Raw genomic sequence first — 23,382 nt, 5'->3', positions numbered from 1 at the left:
AGGACTCTTATTTAATATATTTCGTTTGGTCTTGTTATGTTTTATTTACAATGCCCTGTTTTATGGACTTTTATGGTGTTAATTTACTTGTAATGTTGTTATCATGTGATCAATAGTTAATTAATACATGAAGCTAAGCCAATAGTAATGGATGCCTATGTGTTTTTATCATTTATTTATTTTTGTTTGTTGTTGTTGTCATGGTTTATTGTATACTTTTTCTGTGGACAATTATTACTTTTTCAAGTTGGGTTTTTAAAAGGGACATGCAGTGAATGTACTGAATGTTTTGTATTTATAATTTATGTAAATAAATGGTTTGTTTTGCTTGTGTATTTATGTTTTCATTTGTGGTTGTGGGTTTATGGTATCTTTATGTGGCGATACACAGAGGGATTTGGAGGTGATCAGCTAGCGACTACGCCACCCTGGAATCTTGCCAGGGACAATACAATGGAATTTCTGATTTAAGGCAACACAGATTCGTTCACAGTAAAGTGGCAGGAGACGTGGATACAAAAAATATATACATTTTATTAAAGATAAATACTTTATATAAAAAAAGCACAAAACACAATCAACAACACTTAAAGGACAAGTTCGGTATTTTACACTTAAAGCCCTGTTTACAGATCGTTTCTGATGAAATAGAACGGTTAAGATTAAAATTTGGACACATGCTGCTGTCCCGAGAATTTTAGGTTTCTTTCGCTTCCCCCCCCACCTCCAGAATGGCTGCATATGTGCACTGGAACAATCCTTCCTAAAACGCATTAAACTTTCGTTTACAAAGACGTGAAACTCACCGAGTGGTCAGGGGTGTTCACTGATATGCTCACACAAAAATTGCTGCAAAAGATGCTTTCCAACAGGTGTTTTATCATTCGTTGTAAAACTGTGGACCTATTTTTCCAAACGCCTCACACCCGTACATTCTTCCATTGAGAGCTTGAATAATAGACACTCCTACAGAAAGAATACAAACAACCCCACTTCCGGCGGAGTAATACCGTACCTCACAGCACATCCAATACAAGTCAATGGTTGGACAAAAACTACGATAAAACCTGTTTCCCGATAACGATGTATCTTAGCTCTTAAGGGCGCTCTCTACGTGCAAGGTTGCGAACGCTCACTGCAATTCCACGCGCATTTCTTAAAAATGCATTTAACATGAACGCGCGAGAATGCGTTCTACGTGCTACTTAAGAGTCGCTGTCCTTTCGCGAAGTTCTGAAATATAACCTTATATGGAATCGTATTCGGAACGTTTAAAGGGGTGGTTCAGGATTTTGGACATCGGACTTCATTTCCAAGTTAGCCTGGGTGTTATTTATCAGTGGAGACAGTTTTCAACATTTTTCATCCAGTCCTTTCAGTTGCATAGTTCGCTGGTGCTAGGCTAGCGCGAGTCAACGGTATCTGCTAGCCTGCCATTAAAAACAGTTTTACCCACTCCACAGTACACCAAAAGCAAATAAATTATAACGCCAGACTATTGATGTAAATGTCTGTTGAGAGAATAATGTTAGAAATCAAACTACTCTCATGGATCAATACAAACCTACAGGCGGAGGCACTGACAAAAAAAAGAAAAGATACCTTTCAAAAATATGAAATTAATGTCCTTTTAGAGGAGATAGAGCAAAACAAAGATGTTATGTTTAACAGATTTAAAGGACACCATACAAATAAGGTAAAACAAAACATCTGGGAGGACATTGCTACCAAACTAACTGCATCCTCCAGGGGTGTTCAAAGATCAAGGAAGGAGGTCCGCATGAAATGCCCAATACACGTCAGCAAGTTATTATATGTTGCAGATAAATGTGTAATCTGCCGGTTGCCCTGCAGGAGTGCGTTTCCCGAAAGCATTGTTAACCAACTATGTTCGCAAGTTCTGTCATTATCAGCATAGTTCAACGAGTCTGTGTTTCCCGAAACCATCGTTAGTCACTTAAACTTTCTAGAGTGTGTGTTTTATTTTATTTTATCCCGAGAAAGATTGCCGTTTTGTTTTGTCGAAGTGTGAATGAAACAACATGATCGGAGCCTTTTTCTTAGGTATGTTTGTTTTTAAACTTTACATGCGAAATGTAACATTAATTCAAGAGCAAGAAGTTTAAATTAAAAACAAATTTATAGTTGTCTTTTAAAAATAAATGCCCGCTTATATTATGTGTAGCCTTGATGTCGATGCCATGATGAACGTTTCTAGTGTGTACTACCGATCCGGCGCCAGCTGAGCTTTGATCACTGTAGATTTGTAGTGTTGTTACGTTGATGTGAAGCTAGCTAAGCTTGCATGCATTGTGAAACGAGATTTCTTCCTAGCTACGTAGCGCAGGTGGGGGCGGGAATTTAAAAAAAGGCACAGAGTTTTACGGTGTTACGATTTTTGGTATAACCTTAAAGAGCATTTGCAATAGCAAATTGCAACCCAGTTTGAATTTTGTGCATCAGCATTTATTTATTTTTTATTGCATGTGTGGTCCATGCACCGTGATTGACGTTCCTGTTTCATCTGTGGTCTGTATTTACTGTGATTGACTTTCTTTGGTGGACATGAATTTGACAAGTATATGAATGGACTGTTGTTGAATGCTATAATTATATTTTCGTGTTAGTGCTGTGGTTTTGTTTATTTATTTTTTAAATGTATGTATATATAATTTTTTTAGGTGGTTAGTGTGGTGAAGTGGTGTCAAAGATTGACAGGAAAACCTTTGTGGTTAAGAAAGGTATTTATTATTATATTCACAGTAAGGAATTTTTGCTTAATTTTTAAAAATGTACGGAAGTAATTCAAATGCTATTGCAAATGCTCTTTAAGGTTATACAAAAAATCGTTTATCATCTCATTTTATGTCGTTTGTATGCATTGCTGTAATTGCTTTGTGTAACTAGATGTACCGCATGGCGGTACAAAATATGACCGCCGCTCAGGCCTGCACTGGCTTTCCACAAAAATAAATGACGTGGAGCAATTTGGCTGTATTGCGTGTTTATGTATATACCTAAAAAAAGTAGTAGTATGTGCATGTGTGTGTGTGTGTGTGTGTGTGTGTGTGTGTGTGTGTGTGTGTGTGTGTGTGTGTGTGTGTGTGTGTGTGTGTGTGTGTCTGTGCGTGTATGTATGCGTGCGTACATGTGTGTGCGCGTGTGTGTTTGTGTGTGTGTGTGTCTGTGCATGTGGATTTGTATGTGTGTGTATGGGTGTGTGTCTGTGCGTGTGGATGTCAGTGTGTGTGCATGCTTGCATTTGTTTGTATTCCTGCATGTGTGTGTGTGACAGTTAGGGTTGCCAACTTCAGAAAAGGAAAATGCGGGACAATTGTGGTTATTTATAGGAAAATGAGGGACACTCAAAATATTTGTACTGTATCACACAGTTTACGTCATTTCAGTGTCTGCAGTTAAGTTTGTGTTTAAAAGGTTATCAGACATAAACACATTTGTATTGCTTAACCTATTTATGTATTTAATTCTAAAAATAATTTTAATGTCATACATGAAAAAAGTCACTTTACAAACAAACCATAGTTCAAAATAACAGCATTTATCTAAAATAGAAAGCTTTTTTAACATTATACACTAGGCTTACAGTTCAAAAGTTTGGGGTTAGTAAGATTATTTTTTGGGAAAAAAAATAAAGAAAGTAATTGCCTACTTTTATTCAGCAAGGATGCATTACATTAATCAAAAGTGACAGTTAAGATAATGTTACAAAAGCTTTCTATGTACTTTCTAAAAGCTTTAAAACATTAATAATAATCAGAAATGTTTTTTGAGCATATTATTCCCTCAGGTAGATTACATGTTTTCTTGCGTAGCTGGATGTTAGACTCATGAACAATAATCACGTTGTTTGCATTCGCCAAAATTGATTAGCCGAAATCAAAACGTGGACAGTGAAAGGAAATTACCATTAGCGCAAGACAAGTCCGGCTTGAAGCGGAAGCGACCAGACGGCAGAGGATGTTCGCAAATCAAACAATGATTTGTCTCAAAACATTGATTAAAAAAAGCTGTGATTGGATGATGACAGGTGTCGGTGATCATTCTCAAGTGCCGTGGTCAGCACTGCTGCTGTTGCTGTTGTGTCAGTCAGTAGTTTATCAGCTTGTCAAAAAACGGGACACGGGAGGTCACGCACGAGACAAATAAATTAGGCCCAAAATACGGGATCGTCCCGCCTAATTCGGGACAGTTGGCAACCTTAGTGACAGTATCATCCTAAACCAGCAACCCTTCGCTCAACACCACCATCCGATGAGTGTACAGTCACTAAATGTGCACATAAATGAATTTATTTTATACCCCCCCATGGATGAAATTCTACGAAACTTAGCATACCCCCAGAGGATATCAAGTTAATCATACACATGAAATATGGTGCAGTTCTGAACATCTCAACTGAAGATAGGGGCGATTAAAGCAGAATAATATTGCATTTTCATTTTTTATGGGAGGGGCGCAAATCACAAATGAGTGATTATGGGGTAGGTTGATGTGGGCCCTTAAGAGCAACATACCATACAAATTTCTTCATCCTCGGTGCCACGGTTCAGGTAGTTATTTAGGAAAAACTGCATTTTTGGGTTTGGGGGGGCCCAGCGCGGGGGGGGAGTGGCCCCCGGGAACCAAACTAAATTTTTCCGTAAAAGTCTAGTGGGGCTACATGCCCACCAAATTTCATGTTCCCCGGTGTTTCGGTGTCCCTGGTATCGTTGACGAAAAATTCACGGGGGCCCCAGCACGGGGGGGGGAGTGGCCCCCGGGGACCAAACGAAATTTTTCCATAAAAGTCTAGTAGACCAACATACAATAAACAATTCTTCATCCTCGGTGCCACGGTTCAGGTAGTTATTTAGGAAAAACTGCATTTTTTGGGTTTGGGGGGGCCCAGCGCGGGGGGGGAGTGGCCCCCGGGGACCAAACGAAATTTTTGCGTACAAGTCTAGTGGGGCTACATGCCCACCAAATTTCATGTTCCCCGGTGTTTCGGTGTCCCTGGTATCGTTGATGAAAAATTCACGGGGGCCCCAGCGCGGGGGAGGAAGTGGCCCCCGGGGACCAAACGAAATTTTTCCGTAAAAGTCTAGTAGACCAACATACCATAAAAAATTCTTCATCCTCGGTGCCACGGTTCAGGTAGTTATTTAGGAAAAACTGCATTTTTTTGGTTTAGGGGGGCCCAGCGCGGGGGGGGAGTGGCCCCCGGGGACCAAACGAAATTTTCCCGTAAAAGTCTAGTGGGGCTACATGCCCACCAAATTTCATGTTCCCCGGTGTTTCGGTGTCCCTGGTATCGTTGACGAAAAATTCAGTAAGGTGACGGGAAAAAAAAAAAAAAAAAAAACTTTGACAATCCCTGTATGACCGCTTTCACTAGCTACGCTAGCGGCGGTCATAATAAGAATATTTAAGCGGCGGTCATTTTCACTCAGAAACATTAATATATTTTTTAACATGGTATTTATGTTCAGTGTGAACAGTCAAATGTCAATTGATTGCTGATTATGTAGCCTAATACAGATAATATACAGTAATATAGTAATACAGGCTATATTTGTATTATTTTTTAATGTCTTAACCATAGTTAGCTATGTAATATAATTTTAGATTTAGATTGCATATGTGTTTGTGATTTTGGTTATTATCAGTATTTAGCCAGAACCGGAATCGAGCGATACTGTCTGGAAGTACCGGTAGAAACAAATCGTACCCAACGTGCCATGGAGCAAAGTTCGGTCCCATGGAGTGATAGGTACGCCTAACGAATCTACGACGTGTCCTTGTTCTGTCCCTGGTGGGTTGAGTTCTTACAGCAGCCGCATATGTCATCACGTTTAACACGCAACTTCTGCAGAAGTAGGCTACTAACTTAACCACATTGTCCGGTAGCCGAACAACTGTCCTGGTCGACGCAGTTTTTAATGTCGTGGTATGTCGAAAAATGAAATAAAAGAGAGCATTGCAGTGATGGCTTCTTTGTTGGTGTATTTACTCAGAATGAAGCATAAGAGAATATGCATAACAAAAGCTCAAAACATACATTCTCAACATGTATATCACTTTGTTTTACAGTAATGACCGTTGTAGACATAAGTGACTTTAAACATTCCATCACACTAGATGGAAAAATATAATCAACAAGCTATTTAACACTCTCTCTGTGCAGTTCTCATGCTCTAGCTAGCCCCAAAATGACGTGTGGCAGCTGGTAGTAACACTCTAATCTCATGCTTTTTACAAACAAAATAAGACTGAAACAACATCATGTACTCTCATACACTCAAATAACATCGACATAATGACCAGATGAATAATCGCGAAACACTCATGCTAACCATGTGCTCAGGCATACTAAACTCATGACACACTATTAATATAGTAAATATTATGTGGTATGTCGCCAGCATGTCCACAATCACGGCACATGAATGTCCTTCTTCAAAGTAAAGTTTAATGTGTTCTATTTTCGCATAGCAAAACAAAGTTGATCACAAATTTCTTGATTGACAGGTGTCTCGTCCAATCAGTGATAAGTACGTCATTCTCAAAATATACCTACCTTTTCCGTTTTGTATGAATTGTCGTTGTGTTTTCTGAAATGTCGTTGTGTTTTCTGAATTGTTGTTGTGTTTTCTGAATTGTCGTTGTGTTTTCTGAATTGTTATTTTGTTTTCTAAGTTGTCGCTGTGTTTTCTGAATTGTTATTTTGTTTTCTGAATTGTTATTTTGTTTTTGTAATTGTGATTTGTTTTTGTAATTGTGATTTGTTTTGCACCTCTCGGCCACCGTAGATTAGTGCCAAAAACATTGATTAACTCAGGAAAGAAACAAGTTGCTGAAACCATGCTGAAACCAACCCATAGCAAAGCAAAATTGAAGATGAGATCTCCTTTATGTCACATTTACATCTCCTAGATATAAATGAGCACTAATTGAGACCAAAGTGGTTTTCTCATTCTTCTCAAATGTCTCTCCTGAGAATTAAGTCTCACATTGAGCACAGTGCAAGTTCTCTAAATTCTCTCACAGCTGTCTCTTTTCCTGATCTCAACTAAGAGAAAAATGAGACATACTGTGCCGCTTTCAAATATGTCTCAATTTGATCTCAGTTATATCTCAGTGAGAAATATGTCTCGTACTGCTCACTATTTGAGTTCTCAGATTCTCTTACAGTTGTCTCTTTCTAGTGTTTCAGCAAAAAAGAAAAAATAGAGTAGTGCAAGCTCTCAAATTAGTCTCAATATGAGACATTATTTAATATTATAGCTCAATCATATCTCAATTTATCTCAAGGCAAAATTTAAGAAAAGAAGTAATCAATTCAGGCAAATAATTTGAGATGGTTTAAATAATGTTCAATTTACAAAATGTGTTTATTTCTGACACAAGCCATACAATTCATTAATTACAATTTTGAGTTCCAAAACGTAACCCATCAAAACATAAGCCATGATGTGCTCAAAAGACACCTTTGTGAACTTTCTAAATGTTGACATTGTGCTGTTTTGACAGAATTCACAGCAACGCTCTATTGTATAGAGCAGTAAAAGAGTGTGTAACACATAATAGAGCACATGCTGTTTTAATTCAATTCATTCAAGCACCCTGATAATACAATAGAGGCAATTCATCTTGCCACCACACACCCTGACCATGACCCACTGTTGCATCCAGTATAAACCCAATATTAAGGGGTTAAAACTTTTCAAGTGTGTTTGGGAAATTAGCTGCAAAAGCAATGCCAGGCATAGATGTCAAGTCAAAGAAAACAACTTTACCCAATAAATGATCCAAGGAAACTACTGTATTAACAGAGGTTTCCAATAGGGGAACAACATGACTGCATGTACCATTTGTTACACTATCATGCAGCAAAGAAAAACCAGCAACTTTGAATTCATGAACAAGGGCCCATTTGGCAAATGAATGTTCTGAGGTAAAGAAGTACTCAATCTGTCCATACTTTCTTTGTCCATCACTAGAAAAAACGACTGTAAAATTGTTTCTTCTATTGCCTTTCCCATAGTGTTTTGATGTGAGATAATTTCTCTTAACTTGTGCCCTGTGAAAGATCCTTACTGTTTTAGAACTGATGCAATGACCAGTATGTCTTTCCAATGTAGAGAGTTGAACTGTGTCCAGTTGAAGATCACTAGATGCTCCATATAGTTTGGTCCTAGACAAATCATTGTTTTCCTGACAGAAACTATCATCTTTAGTCATCCGTGTGTAAAATTCAGCTATGGCATTCCCTGGTTTTATGGTTTGTGAAATAACAGGAATAGACTGCACAAGTTTGACTGCATGGATCATCTGCATAGGTATATTTTGAGTGCCATGTATGAGCCTTAACAAATAGCCATTCTTGTCCTCAAAATGGAAACACGAATGAGTCCATAATGGACCAAGGGCCTTCACACTGTCTGCTAGGTGCACAAGAAGGTGTACATTTGCAGTTTCGTACCGCTCACCATATAGATTAGCCATTTGGGAACAAAAGTTCCACAGTAGTTTCTCTGCATGATCAATCTGTTCAACTGATATGGATTCCATCAACAAAATGAAAATGGCTTCACTTAGTAGAAGGAAGTGCTTGTAGTACAGTGTTGCAAGAATTCCACGGAAAACAACAGGTCCATAGAAGATCAAAATATCCCGATATTCTGATGCTTTAAAAAACATTCTGTGAGATGTCACTAATCGAGGATATCGAGTGGAGGATGGAGGAGAGATATCCTGAAATCGCCTGTCAATTTCCTTTGCATTTTTTGCCATGCTGAAGGGCTGACGAGAAAACTCTGGAGAAAACCACAGAACCATCAGAAGGCGCATTACTCCAAGAAGGACTGAGTGCATGTAATCTATGGCAGTGCCTTTGATAAGGTTATAACATTTAAGTTTGCTAAGCCAACAGGGACCCTTCACCCCTTTAACGGGGGTTTTGGTCTCACTTGCGATTTTCATATCAAGAGCAAACTTTTCATTTGTGCGCAGTGGGCCTTTTGGATCTCTATGTTGGTATGGAAATGCATGAACATGTCCCCTTTCCCCTGTCTTTACAGTCTCTCCTGGCTGCTCACATTTATGACATCCAAATTTCCCATTGTATTGCACTGAATTAAGGACTAATGCTTTAGCAGGTAAGTCGCATGTTCCAGCAATGGTGAGCACTTTACACACAAAAGGTTCAGATGTCAACTCTGCAGGTTGCACAAGAATTCCATCATCTGCAAGTTTACTCAGTGTGTCACCTAGTGGTCTAAGGAATGTACCCATGGATGGTTTTGAGTCCCCATACCAAAGTCCAGCAAATATCATATTCTCTCTTTTTGTACGTTCCATGAAACTCAGTTCATTGATGATACAATAAAAAGGCCACACTGAAAACTTGGACGATTTAAAAATAGGTACCCCATCTGTGTTCCAAGTAAGTGAGATGTTTTTAGGGTCACTAAGAGGACCACCCCCATCTACAAGCTGTTTGTAAATTTCTGCATCATATATATCTTCAATGTTGTTAGGATCTGTCTTCTTCCTGCTTAATCTAAAGTTAAGTTTCTCCTGAAAACCTGGCTTGAGAAACAATGACCTTATTTGAGCATCAATTGGAACCTCTATGAAGGATGAGGATCTTTCTTCTGACACACTGGTCCCACAAGATAGACATTGTAATTGTTCACCTTCTAATGAGCCAAAACAAGTACTGCAATATTTATGCAATACAATAGGAGATGATGCAGCATGTGAGAAAAAAAAGTCTTTTAACTTCTGTACACTGTTTAAGCAGTCTGTATTCAGACTATCAGGACAAATCAACTTAAACATTTTAAGCAAATCACTAAGGGCCTTATCAGTTACTTTATGACAGTTTACGTAAGCCATGATGATCAGAAGGCTTTCTGCAACAGTTATTGATGCATTGTCATATAATGGTTTGTGTGTTGTGTCCTTGAAATTTGACTCTTCTGCACAGTCCTCACTCAAACCCTCTTCAAATCCCTCATTGAACAAATGTCCATCATCATATGTCCAATCCCCCACATCAGGGAGAGCTTCCTCAAATAATTGAGATGGATCATACTCAGCATTGCCATGTAGTTCAGTTGTTAGGTCATCAGGAGGATCGCTGAAGGCTGATCTGGAAGATGGTTCTTCATTGTCTTCGATAGAGTTAACAGTTGAAATACTCTCTTGTGCCACGCTACCTAGTGCTGGTAATAAAATAGAATAAAAATCATTAAGGGTCAAAAAACATCTTGTCACAACACAAAACCTATATCGTCTCAACCTGTATATCACTTTCTTACACTCAGATTATTGTGTCATATTTTAGCAGGATCTGGGGCCTCATTTATAAAACTGTGCGTAGGATCCTTACTAAAAGTGTACATGCGCCCGAAAGCCAAAAATGGCGTGCGCAAAAAAATATTCAGACTTATAAAACCGTGCGTACGCCAGAACCTGCGCAACATTCACTTTATAAATCCCAGTCAGCCAGAGTCAGCGGAAGATTGTGCACACATGCGTCTCCTCCCCGAAATAACCATATAAGGAGCTTACAATGCCTAGTTTTACTATGCATATCCTCATCTGCATATCATTTGCATATGATTATTCATCCACGTGCTCATCTAACATGTTTACCGGTAGGTAGCCTACAAGACATTAGTCAATATGAAATATGGATGTGCGTCACGTCACATTAATAAAAATAATTTAGTTTGCCTTTTTTTTTAAATAAATAAATGAAATAGTGTAAAATACATTTATTTTTCTCAATCTTTTCCACGGGCTAAATCGTATTTTTAATTGAAACAGATTTAGACCATGTTGTGCATTATTTGCACGAAGCTATTTTCTCAGACAATTATTCATCTATTCATTTAATATTCAGCTATCATGATAAGCAATTATAGTTAAAACATTAAAGCACAGCATGCCAGAAGAAAAGTGTTCAAAAGCATTGCATCCACAACAAATATTTCTATTTATTGAATATTTAAATTTTTGTCAAGTCAAGTCATCTTCATTTATATAGCGCTTTTAACAGTGTAGGCTGTTTCAAAGCAGCTTTACAGAGACAAATGGATAATACTTGGTATTATCTAGCTATTTATCTAGCTTCTTCTAGCTAAAGTTAGTTGTGATTAATTCACTTCCGTTGCAACGTTCATTAGTTATTAAATTAGGGGCCGCTAAGACGACACCGTTCTCTCTACACAGACTTTAATGCGAACCTGTGATAAACTCTGATGGCGTTCACATGCGCATTAAGAAATTATTCTAAGATTATGTGCATTTCAATCTATGTTCGCAGATTATTTCTCTCTCTACAGACCAAGATCAAATGAACTTGTCTTGCGATGTAATGATTTCATGTAGGCCTATTTTAAGTGTTTAACTCCAATGAGAATGGCATATTCAATCTAAATGTTTAATATTAGAAGTAAAACATATAGTTTAGTAAATTATTAATTTATTTATTTAAACTGTTATTGTGAACATGCACTGTAGCCTATTTATGATTACTACTCATAATGAAGATTTACGGTTTTACGTCAAGCTATATTATGCGCCAGTTTCACTAAACGGCCCAACGTGCTCACTGACGCTCACTGAAGTGATATGCTTGGTGAGTGAAATAATATTTCTGTATCTGTTCTGTATTCTATATCTTTCTGTAGCTGTATAATTTTCTTTGATTTTCTGCCTAAAAGTGACCAAAAAGACATTTAACTCCAGCTCACCATCGGTGTCGCCAAACTGCGCCGTCTCCAAAACGTTCGTACGCATGGGTCAGAGTTTGCGTGCAGGTGCGCAAATTATCCCGTCAAGTTTGTTTTTATAAATCACAACTTATGCGTCGAAAGTGGCGTACGCCTGTTTCAAGGCCTTTTTTGTGCGTACGCACGCTTTATAAATGAGACCCCTGCTCAGTGAGAAAAAAAATATATACTGTACATCATTACAGACAGACAGACAGACAGGGTGTGTGTACCTGGCAGGTGGTGAGAGACTTGATGTCCGAGAGTCAGTGCGGTACATCCTGCATGGACACCTGGATGTTGGGCGTGTTCCCCTTGAAGTGCAGCGTTTTGGGTTCCTCCAGGAGGCACCCCCCCCTGCTGTGTTCCGCTGCTGCTACCTCCTGACACAGACAAGAGGACACATCAGTGGTTCACACCTTTTTTCTAGATCAATATTAGAGTCTCATTTTGCTTAAATTACATTTTTCAGATTTCTCAGAAATCTTCTTTTAAGAAACTCAAAAGATAAAAAAAAGAAAAAGAGAAGAATAAGAGAAAGCTATTTTGCCATGCTTGGTTTGACCAGCTGTAGACTGCATTCTATCTACTAATCTATCTATTTACAGGGCCTGTGATTCTTAATCAGAACTAATTCTGTTCAGGATCTCTCTCTCCTCTGCACATGGGACTGGGTGTGGCTTTTGAACATTAAACACACACCAACACATTTCATAAGTTACCTAAATATTGATGATCAGTCTCCACATGAACACTGGTGGCTGCAGGGAGGGATGACTGCAGGGAGGAAAATAAGGCATTAAATATCCTATCTGCTGCAAATTTACTGCAACAAAACTATGCCAGGCTACTCACCAATTGTGCAGCCCGTCTTGGTCGTTTATTTGGGTCTTCTTCATTACCAGTCCTTCTCCATCGTTTTCCAGGTTTTCGTCTGGTCATTTTGACACTCCAATACTATAAAAATACAGACCCAAGTTGATGGAATATACAGTGGAACTTTTTGTAAAAGTAAAACTCTATATTCTGATGAAGCGTTTATTCAGTAACAGAGGTTTACATCTAATCAGCTCTTTAGTAAACAGAAATACATTTCTTAGAAAGTGTCAATTTTCCACTTCCAATTTTCTGTTAATTTCTTTGTTCCATTTTGATTTCCCCCTACGATAGATAAAGTTTCTCTTATTTTATCACTTCTACTTTCACTTGTTTATTCTTCATCCTGCATGAATTCTCTCTCCTAATTGGATAAAATGAATATCCCGAAAAAGCATTTTCTGTTTACTGAACAGCAGAGGGAATCAGGGAGACTACGGTCATTTTAACAATAATAGCAATAACTGGTATCAGAAATAATATAGAGCTGTTTTATTAATACTCGGCTACTGCACTGTTATGTACCACAATTTCAAAATCTTAAGTCAAACTAAGAAATAATTATTAACATCATATTCTTTAAGTACCAAAAGTATTGATCATTGATGATCAATTGATCACCAAAATGTAAATTTAATGCAAGTTATTTGTATTACTAACTCATGTAAATTATAACTCCTGATTTTTATTTTTATAAATAATCTATTAATTATGTAGCAGCATGAAATATAAATGATCAAGAACAAATACAGCTAGGCTTATGATCACCACTGAATGAATACCAGAGTTTCAATGTCACTAAGACATGTTTTGCCAAATAATTCCACAAATACACACTTGTATTTCTCGTATGTTTTGACATTTCTGAAGAGTCTGAAGTCTAGGAGATTTGTAACCATAGATATATATAGCGAGTAGTAATTATTTTAATAAAGAATAGAGTTCTGCTAGTCTGGGTAAACCCTGCCCTCTCTGCCGGCGATTTGATTCTTGAACTTGGTCTGGTGATAGCCAGACTATAGAGTTCTGTAGACAAATATTTACAGTAGGCCTATTAGCTAGGTGTAGCTAAGTTACTTTAGCATAGCTAGTGGTAGTAGCCCCTTGAATGTGGCATTCGCAATGCGGTGGCGTTAACTTACTCCAATAATCCTATTTATTACCAATCCTTATTACTATTAGCAGCTACCACTACTATTACTTACCGTTAGTCGTTATCCTTTACAGAGAGCTTTGCTGTTTCTTCAAAACTCGAGCCATTTCTGCCCCACACTCCACAGCGGGCAGTGCAGTAACCGCCGAAAAAAGAAGAAGCTGAAAGTTGCACGCGCGGGAGACGTGACCGGTAGCGCCAAGACCCGCCCTACGAAGCAGCTCATTGCGTGGCTCACGATTGATTAGACTTTTCACCTCGAGTGGTTAAGGTTAGGATAGCGGATTGGTCAGGGGATAGGACCTGAACAAATACATTTTTTGTTATCTTTTTTAAAGAATACAGGGCTTTTAAAAAGAATTTAATAGTATAAAGGAAATATAATCTGTGGGTATACTCCAGTCCAGCGGTGGCGGTAATACAACAACAAGTTGTCAACCGCCAGATAAAAATAGAAGAAGAAGAAGAAGAAGATTGGAGGGCGGGTCTTGGCGCCAATTCGTAATTTGCTGGGGTGAGAGAAGGGCGTTGGCCACTGCTGCTGCCTGCACCTGATGGCTTTTTCCCCTGCCACGCCGAAGAGGTAAAAATGAAATTCTTTTGACATTATCATAATAATGGAAGGTGGGGATTAGGTGTCTGTCCAACATGTAATTGACAAAGAAACTCCGAACTGTATTCAGCCCTTCGAAAATGGGATGGTTGGCTAAGTTAGCTAATGTTAATGTTAGCTAACGGCTAATGTTAAGTTCTACGTTGCATATCAAACTGGGGGTCCTTGAAATGAACAGTTTGAGAACTGGCGATCGTTGGATCTTAATTGGGGAAGCTGAGCTCATGAGTTTCTTTTACACTGATAAAAAAAAAAGCGAGCTGGTATCGCCGGCGACACCGTCGACCTCAGGGGGTTAATGACCGGACTGGGAGAAACAGGATGGTGTCGCACGCTGAGTTGGTGGCAGCTGCGGCCGGTAGATCTTAATTTGCTAGGACGGGTTCATGTTACGCTCGGGACTGGAGCTTATGAAACGGGCCGCAACGCACAAAACCCAGTATGCAATACCGTTCTGTTGTTTCGTTCCATTCGCTCCAGTCCCGAGCGTAACATGAACTCCTTTTTTTGCTCTACACTAGCTAAATATCACTGAAATTTCAGATCTGCAAGTTCATAAATATTGTGTCACGAGTCCGTAAGTTGTGAGCAGATTTTCTGCAAAAGCTCACCCAAGAATAGGGATGTTATCATGGTTCATGATCTTTAAATTTTTTTAATCTTGGTGGTTTTATAGGTTATAAAACTAACAATCAATTAGGAAAATAATTTAATTTGATTTTTGCTCATTTTGATACCATTCTTGCCTCAAAGATGTTAAGTGAATTAGGTTAAAATAGTGTCTATTTATATTATACTTGGTGTTAATGATCTAAAATGTATTTTTTTTTTTTCATTAACAGGATGGAGAAAAACAAAGTGCTGGCAAAAAAGAGGCTACGAGTTCCCACTCAGAAAATGAAGGACCTGAGCTCCCCTCCCCCAAATGAGCAATCTGGTAAGTATTAACGTAATAGTTTCTGTTATATACGGGGGTAATAATCATAACATTATTGTCCAAATAATGTCTAAAAATACCAGTCTAAATTGTTGTGGCCAAATAGAAATAGAAATTAAACTCTCTCTCTCTCTCTCTCTCTCTCTCTCTCTCTCTCTCTCTCTCTCTCTCTCTCTCTCTCTCTCTCTCTCTCTCTCTCTCTCTCTCTCTCTCAGGGTGTGTTGCATTTGTCAGATGGGAGGATGGTTATACCGGCAAAATCTTTAAAGGATCTGACATTTTGGCAAGAGATGAGGCTCCTGTGCAGCTGCAAGATCTTAGATCAGGAGACCCTGTTTTAGCAAAGTGGTCAGATGGTAAATTTTATAAGGCCACTGTTGAATATATTTCAGGGGAAGATCAGGCTAAGCTGCCAAAAGGCCACCCAACTCCACAGGGGTCCTTTTTAAATATGTTAAAAGGCGATGAGCCATCAGACATAACGTCAGGTTCTGACACCATTATAATAGATAGGAGCCAACTGTCTGAGCATGGCGAGAAAATCCCATCGCTGAATCATCACCTGACGGGGGACATGCAACAGGCCGCAACACAGCTGGACCACCACCCTATGGGTAGGTTTGTCATAATTATTACATAATCGCCTGGGCCCATGAGTTCAACACTTTTTATCATTATCCGATCAGATTTGGCAAAGTTCAAAACCAAAAAAAAACAGCATTAGGATAACTTTGTTATCCAATCTATGATAATAGAATAGGCTCTATGCACAGCTCCACTACTTCCTGAACTTAAGGCTGCTCTTTTATTTCCTGCCTTACATTATTGGACAAACTGATTAATCCACATGTGTCTGAGTCACAATGGTCAGACACAAGTGGATTAATCAGTTTGTCCAATAATGTAAGACAGGAAACAAAGGAGCTGCCTTAAATTCAGGAAGTAGTGGAGCTGTGCGTAGAGCCCATTACTGTATTTCAGTAAATAGTATGTGAATGACTCGTGGGCCCTGATGAAAATTATTTGCTATTATTTTTGCTTAATGATCAGAATCGTTTACGTTCATCTTTTTATGAGCTCACACGTCATAACATATTGTGATCTTGTTGATCAGCTATTTCCAGTATTGAAATGTTTTATTTTTTAAAGTATAAAATGATTATAAATATGGCAGATATGGTCATAGTACATTTATTTTCATTATTGGTACTGGCCATCATATACATAAAGAGTAGACCGCCCCAGTTGTCAAGGCAGCATCTACCCTTCATTTATGTCTATGCCAGTCAGTTCTTTGTAGTTATTGATCAAATCTCTTCTGGGCAATTTGTGTTTACAGAAATGTCATTTCTGGTTCCATGTAATTTTATTATAGCTCTGCCAAAGGGGGGGCCATTGGTCCATCACCCTACAGAGGCCATACACCCAGCCCATCACTGTATGACCTCAACACCTCTGGTCCATCACCTGGTGGAGGCCATGCACCCAGCCCATCAGCGTACAGCCTCAACACCATTGGTCCATCACCCTACAGAGGCCATACACCCAGCCCATCACCGTACAGCCTCAACACCTCTGGTCCATCACCTGGTGGAGGCCATGCAGCCAGCCCATCACCGTACAGCCTCAACACCTCTGGTCCATCACCTGGTGGAGGCCATACACCCAGCCCATCACCGTACAGCCTCAACACCTCTGGTCCATCACCTGGTGGAGGCCATACACCCAGTCCATCACTTTATGACCTCAACACCTCTGGTCCATCACCTGGTGGAGGCCATACACCCAGCCCATCACCGTACAACCTCAACACCTCTGGTCCATCACCTGGTGGAGGCCATACACCCAGCCCATCACTTTATGACCTCAACACCTCTGGTCCATCACCTGGTGGAGGCCATACACCCAGCCCATCACCGTACAACCTCAACACCTCTGGTCCATCACCTGGTGGAGGCCATACACCCAGCCCATCACCGTACAGCCTCAACACCTCTGGTCCATCACCTGGTGGAGGCCATACACCCAGCCCATCACCGTACAGCCTCAACACCTCTGGTCCATCACCTGGCAGAGGCCATGCAGCCAGCCCGCAAGAAAATGCATGGACACCATGTCAGGATTGTAAGGGGGAGTTTGAAAGAATCCTACAGGAAAAGAGAAGGATCGATGAAGTCATCTCGAGAATAGGCAAGTAATTTCTAATTGCTAATTCATTCGTGATGTAATTGTTCAGTACTTATCAGGCATGAAAACTCCTCACCTTTTGGCGAAATTCACCGTTTTAAAACCTAAAAGGGTCACCTACGTGATTTGTGCAGATCCGAAGAGAAGCAGATCGTGGTTGAGGCTGAGGCCGAGGCCAGCATTTATCCCCTATAAAGTTACCATAAACTTTGCAGCTTTAAAAAACAATCATCATTCCTAATGCCGAAACATGACAGCCAATACGAGTCAGAGTAACGTTAGGGCAGAAATGTTTTCAAAGTCTTACCGCGAGTCTGACAACTGGACTGCCCAACAAACCGCACGTCGGAAAGCAAGCCTGAGGTAAGTTAGCTTACAATGTTAACTGTCCTGTCAGATACAGACAGTGATGTTGCCAATGTCATTATTTTTATATTTTGATATAGAAGTGGGTGAGATAATATCGCGAGCGGGCGCGGGCGCCATGAGCGCTGAGTGAGCAGGAACAAGTAGCAGTGTTATTCATTGCGCGGCTCGCGAGCCTCATGTGGCTCGCCAAGCTTTAATTTGTGGCTCGCATGGCGGTAAATAATACGGTGATATGATAATGCATTCACTAGAGATATTTCATAAAAACATTTATAACAAGTAGGGCTTTAACATAACCCATTAAAAACTCAAAGTGTCAGCTCTATTACAAATATTTTCGATCGGATTGAAAGGGGTGGTTTATCGAGAGAACGTGAAAACTTGATCGATTGAAAACCGAAACTGAAAGGACGACGTATGACGCGCTGAACGAGCTGTTCTCCTGATGAATAAAGTGTCATATAAATGAATGAGTATCCTTTCATTCTATAATTCTCCTTTCACTCAGCATCTGTGAAGTGAAGCAGGACAATGGCTCACCAGTCCTTGTTTCAGATTATCATACAGAGGACTTGTTTGGAGCATTTTTAATGCGTGATAAATAGTAGTAGTAAATCGTTTTTTTTTTCTCTGACACCCGATGAAACACACAGTTCATCGGCCCACTGGTTCTTTTCTTGATTGACACTGGGCTAGCCCAATCACATCTTTAATGTGAAGTATAGAAATATACTCTTCCAAGTATAGAAATTAGTACAAAACTAATTATGAAAGTTTCCTTTATTTTTCAGTGCATTTGTTTTACAATATGGCTATTACTATCATGGGATTAATATTATAACTATTCTTGTAGTAGTAATGTAGACAGATACTGTAACTAAAAGACTTTTGAATTTTTCTTTGTTTAATTTGCACCAGATTGATGAATTTAACATTAAAAAGCACAACATTTTCTTACGGGGGACCATGCCCCCGAACCCCCCTAGAGTGGCAGAGGTCCACTCATCACAGTGATCCAAAAATCCTGTGAGAAACACTGTTAATACTATGCCAATGCAGCTTACAGGTTTTTGCCGCATCCTTCTCACATTTTTTTACCCCTGACCTGTTTTCATGCCTGACTTATATTAGTGATTGGGCCTTGAACACATAACACTGTTTGGTATGGGAAGGTTTATAAACTAAGCTTATTTATTGCACATAATCCTTGATATTGTTAGCAAATTAGAAATAACACTTAACATTGTTATTGTAGCAATAATATATTATAGTATGAACATAATTTAACAGCACAACAATTCATTATATTAATTATTATTGTGATAGTTTAATGAAAGTGTGTAAATGGGCTAAAGGTGATCAAATTAATCTGAACTGGTACAATTAAGTAAAATCCATTTTCACTCCATTTTCCTCAATATTAATATAAATTAAGTGCAGCAGTATTAGTTTTGAGTTCTTGTTTCATCTTCTTGGGCGGGCCACCCAAGTAAAGCCTTTGTAGGGGACACACTAGTTAATGGTGGGCTACTTAAGTCTTGGGACATATTAAAACATGCCTATATGTTTGGCCTTACATAGGCATTCTTCTTTACTTTATTTTTTATAGGCATTCTTCAGGCCATGTAGAAAGACATGACACCACACGAACAAGCTACTGTATATGCATCTATTGGTCCCATAAGTGCAATAACCATCAGCTGTGGAAAAGGGGAATACTCAGGTATACATCATTGGAAGATAGATGTTTAGAATTAACACAGGACATCAGCTGTAATCAATATAATCAAGGCTTGACAAAAAATGACAAGAAAAAAAAATGAAATGGAGTTTTTTTTTAAATTATGGTTTGTTTGTCAAGCCTTGGTTTTATTAATTATCCCTCAAGTGTTCATTCTATATACCTCCCACAGACATATTCCAAAGTGTCTCTCTAAATATTTTTTTTTCTTGTGGTGTTGTAGCCTATGCAAGGTTATCTAGGCATGTTTTAATTATGTTCAAAAATAAACTTGCCTGCCATTAAAGCTCTTTAACCATTTTAAAGAGTAGCTTGGTATTTTCTCACTTCTGTATTGTTTGTACTATTTTTCCCTTTCAGATCCAGGCCAGGTCAGAGAGCTTCAGACTCTCTGCGACTTAATTGGAGAGAGATCTTGTGGCAGCCCAGCTTCACCATCAGGCCAGCAGGAGCTGTTTCCTGGGAGCGGCATATTCATCTCATCATTCCGCCTGGCTGCCATGAATCACGCATCAAAACCAAATTGCATGCGTCTGTTTCATGCACTTTTTGATAATTTCTTCACTGTTGAGGAGTGTCAAAATGCAGTGCCCTTTGGTCGCCCTGGCAACAACCCCTCAGGAAAGGAAGGAAAGCAGGTCCTTGACCGTAAAAAAGTTGATGGAATCCTAAGTAAGTTTTTTCAAAATTAGGCTCTGTGTTTTTAGGCCAGGATAGTGGGAATGATTATATCCAATCATGACAGTGTAGCAATGATTGATGCGAAGTCTGCGAAACTACTTCTGGCAGACAACTCAAGCTGCGCCCATGCTGATCAGCTGATCAGTCACATGCCTGCCCCCAGGTTTTCTAAAAAGTTGTGATGAAAGTTGCAATTCTTTTATAGGTTACAACTGCAAATGTAGATCGATTTTTACCTAAAGTGCTCATATTATGCTTTTTGTATTTTTCCTTTATTGATATACAGGTGCTGGTCATATAATTAGAATATCATCAAAAATTTGATTTATATCAGTAATTCCATTCAAAAAGTGAAACTTGTATAATGTATACATTCATTCCACACAGAGTATATCAAGTTTTTTTTTTTTTTTTTTTTTTGATTATAACTGGCAACTAATGAATTCTCCGCGTATATTTAGTCATGGCAAAGTGTTTTTTAATTGTCGATTTCTGTTTGTTTGACAACTATATTGCACATCTTTCAAAACAGTTTACCCCCGCTTTCGTAAAGAACACCTGGGGGGTATTGCACAAAACTAGGATAAGGGATTAAGCTGGGATTTTCCAGTTATCCTGGATGAATTTAGTCTTGACTTGTTTGCACAAAAGCAGAGGCACCTTAGTAACCATGGAGATTTATTCTGTGCAGGTAGCCTGCTCCAGACCAGGCTAACAGCCAGGATTTATTAATCCTGGGGCCTTTTCTGTTCACTCAGCAGTAGTTTTATCTTATTGTTATCAGCCTGTATTAAAATACAATAGGTGCATAATTGATGTTCAGTTAAGCACTATTACTATTTAAAGTTGTGACTAAGCCAAGATGCACATACTAGACTTGGTCAAGCCTCGCTTTTTCAGTTATCCTGTATTTGTTAAATTCTACTTTTGTGCAATAGCCCCCTGGATACTGTTTTTCACCGCCTTTTGCTGTTATTTTTGTAGGCAAATGTGAGACATTGGTAGCACACATACATGTCTGCGGCGTCTTCTGAACAAAACAAGGAAGTGAGTTTGCTGACGTATGACAACACCCTTTGCAGGAGACTGCCAATGATTGGTCAAAGTTGCAGAAACGTTGCGGTGATTGGTCCAAATTGCAAATCGCACTGAATTCACAGGGATTTGTTTAATTTGCGTTAATAGTTGCGATCGCGAAATCCTGGAGGGACTGATTAGGTTTTGCAAACCCACCTCCTCCCCAGCATCCACCTTTGAGCTCTGTCTTCATGATCCCCTGCAGGGGGTCTGCTTCATTCCCTGTAATGTCTTGCAAAGCAGATCATTCAGGGAACAAATTACTGAGTCAGAGCCTGATGCCAAACCTGCTGCATCCATGCTCAAGGATGCTGTGCTTCAGCTTGCAATGCTTATAAATTATTTGTTCTAATCTCAGAGTTGTCTGACTAAACTGTCAGAATAGAAGTTTAAAACCAGAAATGAAGTTTTATCCAGTATCACTTTATAGCACCTTTAAGGATAACACTGTTGTTTTATTTATATTCATGATTGGCCAAAAAATCTTACTTGCTGATTTGCAATTCTCTGAACTGAAATGGACGTCTCACGGTGTTATTTCCTTTTAACCTGAAGTGCAGTTGTATGGTCTATGTGGTAATTTTTTTTGTCATATTACTCATGACAGATTTTAATGCTCTTGTCTTACAGCTTATGTCCTGAGATGTGCAACTCTACCGGACTGGGAACCAATTGAGGAGGCCAAGCTCAAGAAAGCCTTTGTGAACAAATGTAGGGCCAGAGCAGGCTCCAAGGAGTAGGCCACTGATATAGCCTGTCCTATGTGGACTGCTATCTCTCTCTACCTCTTTTATTTTTCTTATTCATTTTCATGGTAATATGTTAGTATAGTTAGTAGTAGTAGGCAAGGGGACCGCCAGACCGGTAATGACCATGGCAAATTCACATACGGTAGTCTACTGCCGGAGTTGGTACATTCCCTTTCCGGTTGTTGATATTTGTAAATTTGTCTTGGTGTTTGTAAAAGTGTGTTCTTGGTAAATTTTTTTCTGAAATTTAAATTTGTTTTGGGACTTGTAAATGTATTATGGTAATGTAATTTGTTTTATGATATGTAAAAATGTTTTCTAAAATTTAAATTGGTCTCAAGCTCTGTAAAAAGGTTTCAGATTTTGTAATGTTAATTTGCACCTCCAGGCCACCGTACTTTTCATATGTGTGTGTGAGCCAAACATTATTGTTCCATGTGCTAGTCACTGTTTTATTTTTACAATCTGGAAGTGTTGTACTGTACTGTACTAGTGATGTCCCCACACTCTAGCACCTACATCTGAGGAGTGAGCTGAGTTGGTACAAGTGTGCCTTACTATAGTTAGCATTCTAACCAAACCCTGTTATCTTTTCATGTTGGTTTGCACCTCCAGGCCACCATACTTTTCATGTGTGAGCCTAAAATTGTTGTTCCACTTGCTGGTCAGTCTTTTTTGTGTTGTACTGGTGTTACACAAAATTAAATACAGTTTTCAACTTTTCAATATTGAGTATTGTTTTTACAGTTATTTCTAATTAATAAAGATAATCTTTAAATTGCATTCTCAATTTGTTCTTGTATTTCTCAAATATACCTCAGATATCATTCTCATATATAGCTTCAGTAAGACATTAAAGAGAAATAATCAAGAGATGGAAGAGACGTTGGACACACAATAATAAGATCTCTTTTAAGGCTCATAATTCTCAGATTTGTCTCATAAAAGTCTCAGATTCATCTCATGTTATTCTCTTTAATTCTCCTTCAAATAACCAAGACATAATTGAGATCAGGGGTATACAATTATGAGATCTCTGCTGTTTATCCCACTTCTCAAGTATTGCTCAAATGGTTTTCTCAATTTAACCTCCTTTGTCTTACTGGTGTCTTGTCTCTTTTTAGCTTATGTCTTGCTCCTAAGGGACCCTTAGGAGAAGTAACTCAGAAACAAATGATCACAGAATGATATGAATATGAGAAGCTCAAATTGATCT

At 38.9% G+C, this 23,382-nt stretch overlaps 2 protein-coding genes across 2 annotated transcripts; one reads left to right on the top strand and one right to left on the bottom strand.

Annotated features, from left to right (window-relative positions):
* Nucleotides 1-7,354: 7,354 nt before the first annotated feature.
* Nucleotides 7,355-12,740, bottom strand: LOC311080521 (uncharacterized protein). The gene is made up of 4 exons (XM_084110510.1): nucleotides 12,639-12,740; nucleotides 12,506-12,560; nucleotides 12,017-12,166; nucleotides 7,355-10,229 (listed from the first exon to the last, which is right to left on the bottom strand). Exons 1-4 carry the CDS (start codon nucleotides 12,723-12,725, stop codon nucleotides 7,714-7,716), a joined length of 2,808 nt encoding a protein of 935 aa, XP_083966636.1. The 5' UTR covers nucleotides 12,726-12,740; the 3' UTR covers nucleotides 7,355-7,713.
* Nucleotides 12,741-15,268: 2,528 nt separating this feature from the next.
* Nucleotides 15,269-22,901, top strand: LOC311081417 (uncharacterized protein; the record flags this gene model as incomplete). Its single annotated transcript, XM_084111955.1, has 5 exons — nucleotides 15,269-15,362; nucleotides 15,578-15,710; nucleotides 16,738-17,552; nucleotides 20,020-20,331; nucleotides 22,048-22,901. 5 exons carry the CDS (start codon nucleotides 15,269-15,271, stop codon nucleotides 22,155-22,157), a joined length of 1,464 nt encoding a protein of 487 aa, XP_083968081.1. The 3' UTR covers nucleotides 22,158-22,901.
* Between the last annotated feature and the right edge of the window lie 481 nt (nucleotides 22,902-23,382).

This window comes from Abramis brama (assembly GCF_963993115.1).
Source record: "Abramis brama genome assembly, chromosome: 4".
Taxonomy (NCBI): Eukaryota; Metazoa; Chordata; class Actinopteri; order Cypriniformes; family Leuciscidae; genus Abramis; species Abramis brama.
This window is presented reverse-complemented; position numbering and strand designations above follow the sequence as displayed.

What these genes read in the sequence shown, in the direction of transcription:
- LOC311080521 (XM_084110510.1), bottom strand. Translation starts at nt 12,725, where the DNA reads ATGACCAGACGAAAACCTGGAAAACGATGGAGAAGGACTGGTAATGAA. An exon ending in CAAGACGGGCTGCACAATTG is followed by an intron (nt 12,561 to 12,638) that starts GTGAGTAGCCTG and finishes TCCTCCCTGCAG; the next exon opens with TCATCCCTCCCTGCAGCCAC. An exon ending in GACTGATCATCAATATTTAG is followed by an intron (nt 12,167 to 12,505) that starts GTAACTTATGAA and finishes TGTCTGTGTCAG; the next exon opens with GAGGTAGCAGCAGCGGAACA.